Consider the following 13997-nt stretch of genomic DNA (forward strand, 5'->3'; position numbering starts at 1 on the left):
TTAATGAAAGGCTACCTAGATTTCCTTGGAAAATCTGAAACCTGGACCCTCAGGTAAAACTATGAGTTTGACTTGGTTGCCAGCAGCAGTGCATGTGGCTGCACCTCTGCATGGGAGACCTACCCAAAAGAGAAACACTTTCTTTTAATGTGCTCAAGCACATTAGTTGAAACATTTTCTTTACTGTTAAGGGTTGGGGGGGGGGCGGGGGACTTCCCTGGTGGCGCAGTGGTTAAGAATCCGCCTGCCAATGCAGGGGACACAGGTTCGAGCCCTGGTCCGGGAAGATCCCACATGCCGCAGAGCAACTAAGCCCGTGCGCCACAACTCCTGAGCCTGTGCTCTAGAGCCACAACTACTGAGCCTGCACGCCTAGAGCCCGTGCTCTGCAACAAGAGAAGCCACCATAGTGAGAAGCCCACTCACTGTAACAAAGTAGTCCCTGCTCGCCACTAGAGAAAGCCCGTGCGCAGCAACAAAGACCCAACACAGCCTAAAAATAAAAATACGTGCTATCAACATTTCAAATGTTTAAAAATAAATAAAATAAAATGTTAAGGGGGTTAAATTAGGGTCCCTCCATTTGATATAATAATGTGCTTGAGTTAAACAGTTTAAGGCTGCAGTACCATGGGAAAATACTTTGGCTACATTGTTAAATAGCATGTCTAATGATATGTCTTTAAAATAGGTGTTTTTCTCCTCTTTTCACAATTTCTTAGTACAAGGATATGAGATGAGTTACTGAGCCTCTCTGAACCTTAGTCTCCTTATCCGAACAGTGCCAATTCCTGTGCCTCCAGGTTGTGAGGATCAAAGGAGCACAACTTGAGCTCTAAGTGCCCAGCAGGCAGTGACTGTTCCAACTGCTGCCCACCCCATCCAATATCTGGCGGGTCACAGCCTCTTCCCCAAGGGCATTGCTGCAATGAGCAAAATCACCCCGGTGAGGAAGAGATGGTACCAGTCTCTGCAAAGATGGGCTGGGCCCCAGGCTGGCCTGAAACCTTTGGCCCTTCTCACTGCCCAGACAACTGGTCCATCAAGGATGGGGTGTGTCTCCACTGAGCTGTGTCCTCCAGAAGATGTCTGTTCTCATTACTTGAGCACTGTACCCCTTTATCGGGGTACTCCCTCTAGGATCCAAGCCCAGTGTCAGAAGGCATGGTGGGGAGTCAGGGAACCCAAACATCAAATGAGCATTCCTGTGGGCTCTGGGAACTCAAGTCTCTGGAGGGAAGAGGTTCATTCCCTTTCACCAGCCAAAAGGTACAAAGGGGAAGACAAGTGCCTTTCTCTTGACTGGCTTATTACCCAAAGTAAAGAAGCCCAGCGCCAGAGAGGTCGCAGGTCCACTTCCTTTGCTCAGGAATGCGTGTGTAAGATGCCTACCTCAGTCACAGTGGGACCTGTGGGGAAGACCTGGGATAAACTCCAATCTCAAGAATTAATTTTGGACTTCACACACCTATGGCCACCACCTCTTTTCTCTCTCAGTGCCAACACTATATACAAACATGCTTGACTAGCTTTTAGGGAACACACCTGCCAAGTTCTTTAACTGATTTTATTTTTTACATAAAAAGTTCAGTAAAAATTGGATAAAGTAAAGTGATTTTAAGCAGTAAATCAATCTTATCAACATAGCACAAGGCTGGCCGAAACCGCAAGGCAGCCTGCTCTGGAATATTTACATGATAACAAATTAAACCTTGCAGGAGAACTTAAACCATCCTTACAAAGTCTTCTGTGATCCTAGCACGCAGAGGCTTAAAAGCAAAACAAAAACCAAAAACCAGGAAAAAACAAATTATTTTCAATATATTCACATATACATTAAAATATAATACAGATCGTCAGGGTAAGGGGTTGTGGGTGGGGATGCGCATGAGTCTGTGCGCTGACAGCACCGCCAAGGAGGAGACCCAGGCTTGAGAGTGGGCTCAGGCCTGGCCAGGGTCTCAGAAGGGAAGGTCTCAAGGGCCTAAACCCTTGCCTCAGATGGCCTCTACCAACAGCTCACAACCAGGAACCGCTTATTGTAGATGGAGCTCATTTTTGTGGCTTTCAGTTGAAATCTGCAGGTTTGAATTCCCCAGGGTGATGTGTCATCAGTAGCACAGCCCTGACAGTGGGGTGGGGAGAGAGGGCCCACGGGATTTCTTCTCCCCAGAGTCTCTCCTACCAGCTTGCCCGTCCTCCCACCCTGGCCCTGCAGCTCACTCTAATTCAGTGTCCTCTTTGGGTTTGTAAACAGCCCCAAACTTCTGCATGTACTTCTTAATGTACTCCTTGGTTTTGTGTTTCACATTCTCATTGCACTCCAGGTCCTCGGGGTTCTTACAGTACTTCAGCTCCTTATTCATAACGCCGTGAGTCAGCTGTCCAGGACACAGGAAGAGAGATCACAGCCACCAATCAGAGTGGAAATGATTTGAGGGGGGAAGGCCAGTCTGCTGCCTCGGGCCCCTTCTCACAAAGACTGGGAGGTGAACTGGAGGGGGAGGTTGGGGCAGGCTGGTGCTGGGATCACCAGAAAGGGGAAGCTCAGCTCTCAGAGAACCGCTACCATCAAGTAGGGTACCCTCTCTTCCCAAACCTTCCCCCTCTGTTCCTGGGTCTCCAGCCTGGGCATGTGTCAAGGAAAACTCACTTTTTATGATGAAAGGGGCCTTCTAGGAAGGTATAGTTTTCCCAGAACATTGTCAGACCACAAGCAGGGGGGAATACCTTGCGAGCTAGGTGTTTGAAATCTTCAGTTGTGGTAATTCTTCCCACTTTGCAGTCAGGTTTCCGGTAAGGGTTCAGGCACTGGACGATGAACTGGGACATCTACAGGTATGGGGAGAAGAGCACACTGCTCAATAGTCCAGAGAAGGCAAGAAAGTTGTACTGAGGAAATACTTAGAATAGGCAGTAAGCCGAGCCAGCCAATCCTTCCCTTTCCCTCACTCACACTAGCTGTTGTGGACAGAAGAATGCCAGTATGCCAGTGGGGTATAAGAGAAAAGAATCCTGGATCAGCCTCAAGAGGGAAAGGGCTCCCTTGGATGGACTTAGCAAGCCTCACTTGCAGATGGAGGGACAGAGCAGCAGGACTCCACGCTGAATCTCATGGCAGCCCCAGATTTCAGCTAACAAATCTCATGTTCTTGGCATAAAGAGACTGTAGCTAAATTCTCTGGCCCCTGGAGGCAGGGCAGAGAGGGCCTTTCTGTGCTACCAGGAGGCTCAGTGACTCCAGGAAATGCAGGCATTTTGTTACTGAAGGCTACTTAGATTCTGTAAGAGTTGCACTTCATTTGATTCATACTACATCAATGTGAAGCAGAGGGACACATGATATGGCAGCTGGTTGGAGAACATCTGGGGTAAGACCCTTTTCAATACACAAATTCCCATGTCCTCCTGAGCTATCTCTGTAGTGTCTGTCCTACCCAGTGGCTCTCAAAAGAGATCCAGGCACAGGATTTCTGGAAGTATTTGTGGCGCTAAGCCACAAAGTTGACCCCAGGGGAAAAAGGGAGCGAGGAGGTGAGTGATAGCCACTCACCAGGGAGCACCATGAACAGGGTCTACCCATCCCTGAAAGTCAGTGAGTCTTCAGACATTCAAAGAACAAGGCTGTATCACAAGGTAGGCACTAAATAAACAGCTGCTAGTTGGCTGGGCTGAAATGCCAATAATCACAAAGGGACAGTGAGAAACTTAAGTTTTAACTCTAGAGAAGGCTTTTACTCAAAATTTTTCTGTGGTCTCCTGTTTCCATACTCTCTCCCCTCAATCCACTTCCCCAAATAAAATAGGGGATTTCATTATTCCCAGCTTAAAATCCTGCAATACTCCCTGCAACTCACAGTACCAAGCAGCACAATACTGTGCAGCCTCATCTTCCAACACCCCTCACATACCGGGTGCTACAGCCCACAGATTCCCTGAAAGGGATGACGCCTTCTTCTGCCTCTGTACACTCTACTGCCTGAATTACAACCCTCCTGATCTATCTGGCTAATTCCTACCCCTGACTCAAGAGCCTTTCCTGACACCCAGAACAGAGACCTCCAAGCCCTATCATGGCACATTCCTCACACAGCTGCCATTACTTTTTTTTTTTTTTTTTTATTAATGCCATTACTTATTTACAGGTCTACCTCCTCCAACAGACTATGAGCCCCCTCGGTGAACAAAGACTGGAGTTTAGAATCTGGATGCCCTGAGGCAGAAAAGGTTAGTGTCCTGAGAGCTGTACTGCACTTCCAGCAGCATAAAGACAAGCTGCTTTCTCCCAATCACTTGAGGATTAGGCAGCCACCAAATGAGATATCACAGAAAAAGAAACGGACTTTGAGCCAGAGGCCCGAGTTCAAGTCTTCTGTCCAGAGCTTGCCTTCTCTAAACCTCAAGAGCTCCTCCACCAGCATAAGAGGAATTACAATTCCAGTCTTGCCTACCTCACGCGATGTTGTGGGGATAAAATGATATAATGGATATGAAAGTGCTTATTATCCCACTGTAAAGGACCATACCAATATGTCATCACATAACAACTACACAGTCCAATCACAGAAGCAAAGGAACACCCAAAGGCAGGGCCACCTAGTACTACAAACAGCTGTGCACACTTAGGATGAGAAAGAAAGGGTCTCAGTTTAAGCCTTCAGAATGTAGTGTCCACATCCCACCAAACCTTACCTCTTTTCTGAATACTTCTTTGCTTTTCTTAGCCAGCTCACTGGAGGTGTCTGCTTCTGCTGTCTTAGGCTTTTTAGAGGTCTAGAAATGGAAAACACCACAGTGTGGGAATGAGAGGTCAGGTCAGTGATGCCCTGCTCTTCGAGAACCTCCCTTCTTTCCCGCAGTTGGGATGCCTCACTCTTGGTATTAGAATCTTAAAGGGACATGGCCTGGAGTCAACTTAGCTGCTGTTACCACTCTCACTTCATGTTTAAATCTTGTCATCTGGCACTGGCCTCGCTCCTATAAACCAAGTTCTAATTCTCTACCCTAAGTGAAAGCTACATCCTTGATGTAGTTAAACATTTGTTTCAGGGTCACCTTCTCTGCAGAGAAATGTGCTGTGTGATTTGGACCACTCAGGTCCCTGTTCTGAGCGGCAGTATCCCACACTGTCAAGAGAGGCCCAGACTCAACGGGCTCCACCTCTCCTGTCTCTGACATTCTAGGACTCCTGGACAAAGGCAAAATGATTTAGCCACACAACCATGGTCCAAATACCATGCTCCTCATCCAAGTCCCCTAGACTGTAGGAGACAGTCTCAGCATGCAAGAGAGGCTCCTTAAAGGTTGGTATCCTCGGTTCAGGAATGGAAAGACTAAAGAGGTATCAAGGTGTTGCGGGGGAGGAGATGAGGGTCATGCAAGTCAGTGAACAGATGAGTAGATCCTAAGACAGAAGATACTCTGTCCCAAGATGCTAAGATGATGACAAACCTAGGAATGCTCCCTTCCAGCACTGCAAGGGGGAGGCTGCCAGTCCCCCTGCCCCATGCCCCCTGCCTGATTAGGCACTGCTGAGAGGTGAGAGGTCAGCAGCCCTGGCATTCAGAGCACCTGGCATGCAAGGCCACCTCCCCATACCTTTGCTCACCACCAGTCATCAAGCCCCTTCCTAGTAAATGTACTTCTCCATGGAAAAGATTATGAGCATTCCCCTTTGAATGCAACTCACTTCAGATGGATGTAGAAGCAATTGGCATTACAGGTACTTCATTTTTTTGCTAGCTGCTTAGAGCACAAAATTTTTTCAACCTACCCCCACTTCTGATTCCTCTCTTTCCAGAAACAGTATGAAGGTGCTGGTGATGAAGGGACTGTTCAACTCCCTCTGCTCTGGACTGGCTCCAGAGAAAGGTGGCACTCCCCTGGCTTCTGGGCTTCTATACATCAGCTTTCCCTGACTTGTTATAAAAGCTTTACATATTTTCTACTTTTCTACTTTCTTTCTGTGGCTGTGGCAGCAGGAAAGGGAGGGCAGGGTAGAAAGAACATACAGATTCTACCTCTGGTTTTAGGAAACAAAATGCAAATAACTGTTTTCAAATGTTTTGCTTTGAGATTTTGTGGTTATTTTTTCTAGCAGTAGAGAGTGTAGCTGTGCTTCACAGTAAGACCTCATGTAGCATGGGATCAAGAATTGCCTGAATAAGCCAAGGTAATTTCAACACACCCTCAGCTGCTGTCTTGTGGATCTCAGAAATGAGTAGCAGCAGCAATGAGTACAGAAAGCCCCTTAAGGTATAACAATGATCTCAAGGCTCTGGCTCCTATAGAGGAGGCCAGGCTCTCAGTGAGGGCACTGTGTAAACAGGAATGTTCTGCTTCCCTCTGAACGGGGTATGTGTTCAGAAAGCTAAATAATTCCAGTGCATTTCTAATTTAATCTCTGACTTGGTGAGGTTGTAGGGCTTTAAAAACACACAATCCCCTGAGCTCTCTCTAGGAGCTTTCCTGGTCCAGAAGAAGTTGAGGTATCAGAAACACTACACATGATTCAACCTAAATTCTGCAACACACGAACCTGGTACACACCAATTAAAAGGTTAAGAAAGAAAGATCCTTGAAAATAATAAAAACTCAGTATATTCTGTTTTGAAGTTGCCGCCACCTTTGCTAACAAAAAGAGCGAAATAATTTCAGTTTGGTTCTAGATCAGGCACTATATACCACACCTTAGTTTGTCAAATGAGGCATGGGAGAGGGGGTGCAGGAAGTGAGAGGACAGGAACAAATCATCTCTACGACACTTTCAAGAAACTGGCAGGCCATTCCTTGCCTCTTCCATATCCACTTGTTTGCTCAGCCCCAAATGATGCCTCTCAGATGCCTTTGCGTACATCTTCAACATCTCCATTCTTAGTTCCTCACTTTGCCTAAACTATTAAAATACTCTTCAATCTGATCTCCAATGCTACCAATCTCACCTTTTCAAATGGGCCTGTTTCACTCAAGGAACACATATTTGATTGCCTGTCTTGCTGCTTTAAAAGCATCCACTGGCTTTTAAGCATACAATAATCACATTGGTAGGACACCAAGATCTTAGACAATTTAAATCTGACCTACTTTTCCATATTTTTATCTTGCTCACTACCTACCCCATATGTATCTAAATTCTCACCATAACCAAATTATTTTTATTGTTCCCTATATAGGCTCTGTCTTGTACTGACTTTATACCTTTGCAAAAACGGCTTTATTTGCCCAGAATCCTCTTTTCTGCTCACCTTAGCTATAGGTAAAATCATGTTTTCTGTGACATATCACTAGTGCATTTTCTTAGACCATTAATCACTGTGCTCCCATAGCATTCTGTACATACTTCTACTACAGCAATTATCCCGTTGTGTTCTTGGTTTATAGATGTGGTTATTTCCTTAGATTGAACTTCATGAAGATTAGTACTCAGATTTATTTCTCTTTCTATCTGTAATACCTTACACAAGGCCTGTGAATTACTGAAAATTTACAATGTTACAGTCTTCATCTCCAAGGGCTTTAAAATCTAAATGAAGGCCCTAAAGATGGGAAAAAAAAAAATTGGAGCAGAAGGAATAAACACATAACCCACAGGCATCATTCTGTCTGAGATGCTAGCTAGGTGAATACAGTAGTAAACTGGTTAGGAAGGTTAGATCCAAATAAGTCCCTGGCTATCCACGTCACACTAGGTCCTAATGATAGAGACAACGGTCTAGAAAGAAATCCAAAGACTGACACCTCAAGCCTTTGACTTGTGCATCATGGCAAGGTTGGTTGGAATATCAAAACTCATTTGTTCCTTCATAAACTATCAAAGGGTTAATAACAAAACAGATGACTTCATTTATATTTTCTCATTAGAAATACAAGAAAAGGTAAAGCTGACAAGTCAGAGACAAAAGCCTAAGAAGCTAAGATAGAGAGTGAATGAACATCCAGATAGTTTTTTACTGGAAGCACATGACAGTTATGGGTTTTTTCCCCCTTAGGTACCTGTCTCTATAAAAACTCTCCCACAGAAACTTCATACACTGCCAGTAGAAATGTACAATGATATAGCAACTTTAGAAAACAGTTTGACAGTTTCTTAAAAAGTTAGACAGAGACAGTCTAACTTTGATCCAGCAATTCCACTCCTAGGCATCTACCCAAGAGAACTGAAAATGTATGTCCAAAGATTTGTTCACAATTGTTCATATACCATTATTCACAACAGCCAAAGAGTGGAAACAACTCAAATGTCCATCAACTGGTAAATGGATAAATAAAATGTGGCACATCTAATACAATGGGATATTATTCAATGCTAAAAAGAAACGAGCTACCAAGCCATGAAAAGGCATGCAAGAACCTTAAATGTATATTGCTAGGTGAATGAAGCAAATCTGAAAATGCTACATGTCCAAATATGTGACATTCTATAAAAGGCAAAACTGGAGAAAGTAAAAAGATCAGAGATTGTCAGGGATAGGGATGGGGATGGGGGGAGGCGGGGAGAGAGGATGAGATGAATAGGGGGAGCACAGAGATTTTCAATGCAGTGAAACTATTCTGTAGATGATAATGGTGGATACATGCCATTATACATTTGTCAAAACCCACAGAATGTACAATACCAAGAACACTAATGTGAACTACAGACTTTGAGTGATAATAATGTAGATTCACTGATTGCAATAAATGTATCATACTCCGGCAGGCTGTTGATAGTGGAGGACGCTATGCATGTGTGATGACAGGGGGTGTATGGAAACTGTACTTTCTGCTCAAATTTAAAGGGAACCTAAAACTGTCTGAAAATAAAATATATTAAGAAAAAGAGGTATATAAGGACCTTTTCAGACAAACAAAAATGAGACAGCTCATCACAATTAGACCTGAAATACTCAAAGTATTAAAGGAAATTCTTCAGACTGGGAATTCCCTGGTGGTCCAGCGGTTAAGAATCCGCCTTCCACTGAAGGAGACACAGGTTCGATCCCTGGTCAGGGAACTAAGATCCCACATGCCACGGGGCAACTAAGCCCGCAAACCACAACTACTGAGCCCACGTGCCATAACTAGAGAGAAGCCCGTGCACTGCAACGAAGAGCTCGCACGCCTTAACGGGAAGATTCCTACATGCCGCAACTAAGACCTGACGCAGCCAAATAAATTTTTTAAATAGTGGATAGAATTTATAAAAAAAAAAAAAAAGGGGGCTTCCCTGGTGGCGCAGTGGTTGAGAGTCCGCCTGCCGATGCAGGGGACGCAGGTTTGAGCCCTGGACTGGGAAGATCCCACATGCCGCGGAGCTGCTGGGCCCGTGAGCCATGGCCGCTGAGCCTGCGCATCCGGAGCCTGTGCTCCGCAATGGGAGGGGCCACAGCAGTGAGAGGCCCGCGTACCGCAAAAAAAAAACAAAGAAACAAAAAAAACAAACAAAAAAAACAAAGAAACAAAAAAAAAAAAAGGAAATTGTTCAGACTAAAGGAATGCTAAATATAATGCTGAAGAAAGAAAAACATTTCCCCCAAAGTGAATAAAATATAAAAGGAGGTATGGATTTGTTTCCACTTTCCCTCTCATTCCCATTCCTTCCTTCCCTCTTCCACCTCTTTCCACTGACTTAACTAGTTAAGTGTCTCTTATTTTCAAAATTAAATACTATTCAAATCTTAGAGCATAGATATATTGTCTTTGATTTCATTCAAGACACCACATCCTTGGAGACAGTGAGTCCTGTTCCAAGTGGAAAAGGATAAAAATTTTTAATTCAAGCATTGAGAGTCACACTGATTCACATGACCTCTAATCCCGATTACTCTCTTGTTAGAAGGAGAGACGAGGAATAAGCTCTCTTTCGCTTTACTCTAGAATAGTATTTCCAGAGTAAAATATCTCAGTTGCAAATCTTAAAAAAAGGGGGGGCCCAGTTATACTTTTTTGGTGAGGTGTTTTTTTTTTTTTTTTTTTGCGGTATGCGGGCCTCTCACTGCTGTGGCCTCTCCTGTTGTGGAACACAGGCTCCGGACGTGCAGGCTCAGCGGCCATGGCTCACGGGCCCAGTCGTTCCGCAGCATATGGGATCTTCCCAGACCGGGGCACGAACCCGTGTCCCCTGCATTGGCAGGCGGACTCTCAACCACTGCGCCACCAGGGAAGCCCCTTTGGTGAGGTTTTAATGCAACCAGTTTAACTTCTTTCCAGACCCACCAATCCCAAAATGGCAAGACATTAAAGCAAACGAAGAAAGACTGCCGTTAAACAGAAAAAACACACTTAAAAGAAACATAACATTAAGAAGAATGCTGTAATCTACAGGGAAAGAGCTAAGATTTATTAAAGGAAGTTATAATGGAATAAGAATACTATGATTCTATTTGTATGTTTAGAATGAAAAGAAAGAAAAACACCTGTGTGTGTTTTCCATAAAGGTCTGGAAGAACATACAACAAAGCAAGGTTTTGCAACTTTGGCACTACTGACATTTGGGCCAGTTCTTTGTTGTGGGGGATTATCCTGTGCACTCTAAGATGTTTAGTGGCTTCTCTGGCCTCTGTACACACTAGAAGCTAGTAGCATCTCCACAGCTGTAACAACCAAAAATGTCTCCAAATATTATCAAAAGTCTCCCGAGGAGCAAAACTGCTCTTGGTTGAGAACCTGTGCACTAAAAAGTTAACAGTATTTATCTCCGGAGAGGGAAGTATGATGAAAGGAGAGCAACTAAATAGAAATTAAGAGCTTTTATTTTTTGTTCTATATACTGTACTTCTGTATTGTTTGGACGTCCTACCACCCCCAAGCATTTTTTTATATGCATAATTCTCCAGAACAATAAGAAAAATAGAATTCCAAGATAACATGGCTACTGACTCTACAAAATGAGAAGACAAAGAATCCCAAATGATCAGGAAACATATCTGTAAGCCACACTCACCTTCATGGGATTTTCATCATATGTTGGGGTTCCCAGGTCCATCTCAGCTTCATGCTCAAGGCTGGCATCATCTCCTGGGCTTTCCCAAGTAGGAGGATCCCACTGAGTCTGCCTAGAAGAAGGTAAGAACAGCCATGCTGTCATGGCCAGAAAACAGAGAACTCTGGCATAGGTATCTCTGCTCATATATACATAACATACAACATGCAATGAAACAGAACAAGTCAGCTCCATAAGACAGAGACATTCTTCCCAGCAGCAATGATTCTATCCCATAGACATACATTGTTTTTAGCCCACTGTACTTCTGTAGCCAACGCTGTGGCAACATTTGCTGGGTATCAAAGACAACAGTAAAACCAAACATCTTTGTCTCTCACCTGACTATTAATGTCCTGAAAACAGGATTCAGCAAAGTCTAAGGAAAGTACATGGAGTAGGTGCCTGCCTATGCCACCCCTATGCAGGTGATCAATCATGATTGTACCTAGCATGTACCTGGAGCAAAGTAAAATAAATCACAACACCCTCCTCACAATCCTTGATCATGTGAGAAAACCGTTCCTTGCCTTAGGAGTCTTCTTGTTTGTAGTTTTGCTCCTCTGGCTTGATGACTTACAGCATGGAAAAGATGTACAGGTTAAAAACTTGTGCCCTCTGCTAAAAATATTTTCAGCTGGCTACAAAAAAAGAGTTCAACCACATTAACTCTTTGCATGCTTTTTTTTTTTGGCCACGCCGCATAGCTCTTGGGGATCTTAGCTCCCGACCAGGGAATTCCCTCATTGCATGTTTATGGCTGTTTTGAAAGTTAGCAGGCAAAGATGGTTTTGTTTTTGTTTTGTTTTTAAAGCTAGATCTGTGAAGTAACATGTGGAAGTAAGGAAATTCTATTCAGGAGTCAGAAGTCAGCTGTCACAGGAAATGCTCTAAGGGGAATCACTTAAAACGTCAAAAGCCTCCAAGAAGCTAGCGACATATCTGACAGGTCTATCCTGCCATTACAGTCTTGTGCTTTCCTACCACAGCAATCTTTAGTTAGCAACATTAAAGGCATTTGATGTAAATCAGTTTTGCAGATGATTATGAAAGTAGGTTTATCTCTGACCGACAGAACTAATTATAAAATGGGCTCAAGATTTCTATTGTAATCAAAGAAGCACAAGCAGCTGTGGGTTTTATTATGGAAATTAAACAGGAGGTATTATGCTCTTAGGTGCTAGCTAAGGAAAACCTTGAAAAAAAAAAAGATGGAAAAATTACACACATAAATAAGAAATATAATTTTTTTTTTGAAAAGTGATAGTCCATTATAAAGCTTGCTTTGGTATTGAAAAAACAAAGTTCTGGTAAAATTTGCAGACACTGGTTTTTAAAGTCACAACTTCCAGTCAGCAGCATAACAAGGGCTTGTTTCTTTGGGTTTTTTTTTGGCTGCATTGGGTCTTCATTGGTGCGCGCGGCCTTTCTCTAGTTGCGGCAAGCGGGCTTCTCATTGCGGTGGCTTCTCTTGTTGTGGAGCACAGGTTCTAGGCATGCGGGATTCAGTAGTTGCAGCACGTGGGCTCAGTAGTTGCGGCACACAGGACCTAGAGCATGCAGGCCTCAGTAGTTGTGGCATGTGGGCTCATTAGTTGTGGCGTGCGGGCTCTAGAGTGCAGGCTCAGTAGTTGTGGCACACAGGCTTAGCTGCTCCACGGCATGTGGGATCTTCCCAGACCAGGGATCAAACCCGTATCCCCTGCACTGGCAGGGGGATTCTTAACCACTGTGCCACCAGGGAAGTCCCAAGGGCTTGTTTTATAAAGGTATTTTTATGGGAATAATGAAGACCTTTCTAAGTAGAATACATAAAGGGAAAATATTTGACTGCATGAAATTTTTAACTTCTTCACGTCACAAGACATTACAAACAAAAACATTTGCAATATTCCTTTTTTTTTGGCGATACGGGGGGCCTCTCACTGTTGTGGCCTCTCCCGTTGCGGAGCACAGGCTCCGGATGCGCAGGCTCAGTGGCCATGGCTCATGGGCCCAGCCGCTCCGCGGCATGTGGGATCCTCCCGGACCAGGGCACAAACCCACGTCCCCTGCATCGGCAGGCGTACTCTCAACCACTGCACCACCAGGGAAGCCCTGTAATATTCTTGATAAACAGATTAACAATGCTGACAGAAAATGGGTAGAAGCCCCAAACAAGCAATTCACAAAAGATACAAATAGCCAATAATCTAATGAAGACGTTCCATCTCAAAAATAATTGAAAATAAAAATAAGATTTCTCATCTACTATTTTACATGAGTTAAAGAACCTACATGAAGAAAAAGGCACTTTTGTGTACCTTTTGTGGGAGTCTAAATTGGTATGATTTTTTTTTAATGGTAAGCTGACAATACTTATCAACTTAAAATGTGTATCTCTTTTGATCAAATATTTTGCCTCTAAGAATCTGCCTGAAGAAGGCAGTAAGATTAGTGTTACTGTCTGTAAGGATGTCCAGGTTTAGAGTTATATATAAAATAGTGAAAATCCATCAATCAGGGTGGGTTAAACAAAATTTGGTATAGCCATACAGAAGAGCAGGGGTTAGGCAAACTTCTTCTATAAAGGATCAGAGAGTAAATACCCTTGACCTTGTGGACCAAATGATCTCTGTCACAACTAGTCTACTGTCATTGGAGTATGAAAGTAGCCATCAACAATTCCTAAACAAATGGGTGTGGCTGTGTTCCAAAAAAACTTTATTTACCAAAACAAGTAGCCCATTGACATAGTTTGCTGAGCCCTGCAACAAATAAGCAAGTATTAAAAATAATGTAGTTTTTCATTAATTGGTACAGAAAGTTCTATAAATAGATTGGTAAACAAAGCAGATGACAAAACATGCACCCCAATAACTCACATTATATACCAATGAATACATACATACACACACAGAAAACACATATATTCACATAAAGCTATCTGCCTAAAATATATGTTTAATTCTAAGAAAAAGATAAATCAGGTTTTTTTATATAAATTGCAGGAGTCATCAAACTACGGCTCATGAACCAAATAAAGTTTTACTGGAAC

At 43.5% G+C, this 13997-nt stretch overlaps 1 protein-coding gene across 4 annotated transcripts in view; it reads right to left on the reverse strand.

Moving 5' to 3' along the window:
- Window positions 1-1553: 1553 nt before the first annotated feature.
- The window catches only part of SETD2 (SET domain containing 2, histone lysine methyltransferase), a 113442-nt gene continuing 100998 nt past the window's right edge, over window positions 1554-13997 (reverse strand). For all 4 annotated transcript variants that reach the window (XR_003430830.1, XM_027096974.1, XM_027096973.1 and 1 more), the window contains 4 exons: window positions 10922-11033; window positions 4693-4773; window positions 2731-2832; window positions 1554-2381 (listed from right to left, as the gene is read on the reverse strand). Coding sequence is in view for 3 of the 4 variants with exons in the window: in XM_027096974.1 (XP_026952775.1) it covers window positions 2220-2381; window positions 2731-2832; window positions 4693-4773; window positions 10922-11033 (457 nt within the window). In the remaining variant the exon portion in view is untranslated. The remainder of the gene's footprint in view (window positions 2382-2730; window positions 2833-4692; window positions 4774-10921; window positions 11034-13997) is intronic.

This window comes from Aethalodelphis obliquidens, unplaced genomic scaffold (genome assembly GCF_003676395.1).
Source record: "Aethalodelphis obliquidens isolate GAN/ISIS:26980383/991018 unplaced genomic scaffold, ASM367639v1 scaffold111, whole genome shotgun sequence".
In the NCBI taxonomy this organism is placed as follows: Eukaryota; Metazoa; Chordata; class Mammalia; order Artiodactyla; family Delphinidae; genus Aethalodelphis; species Aethalodelphis obliquidens.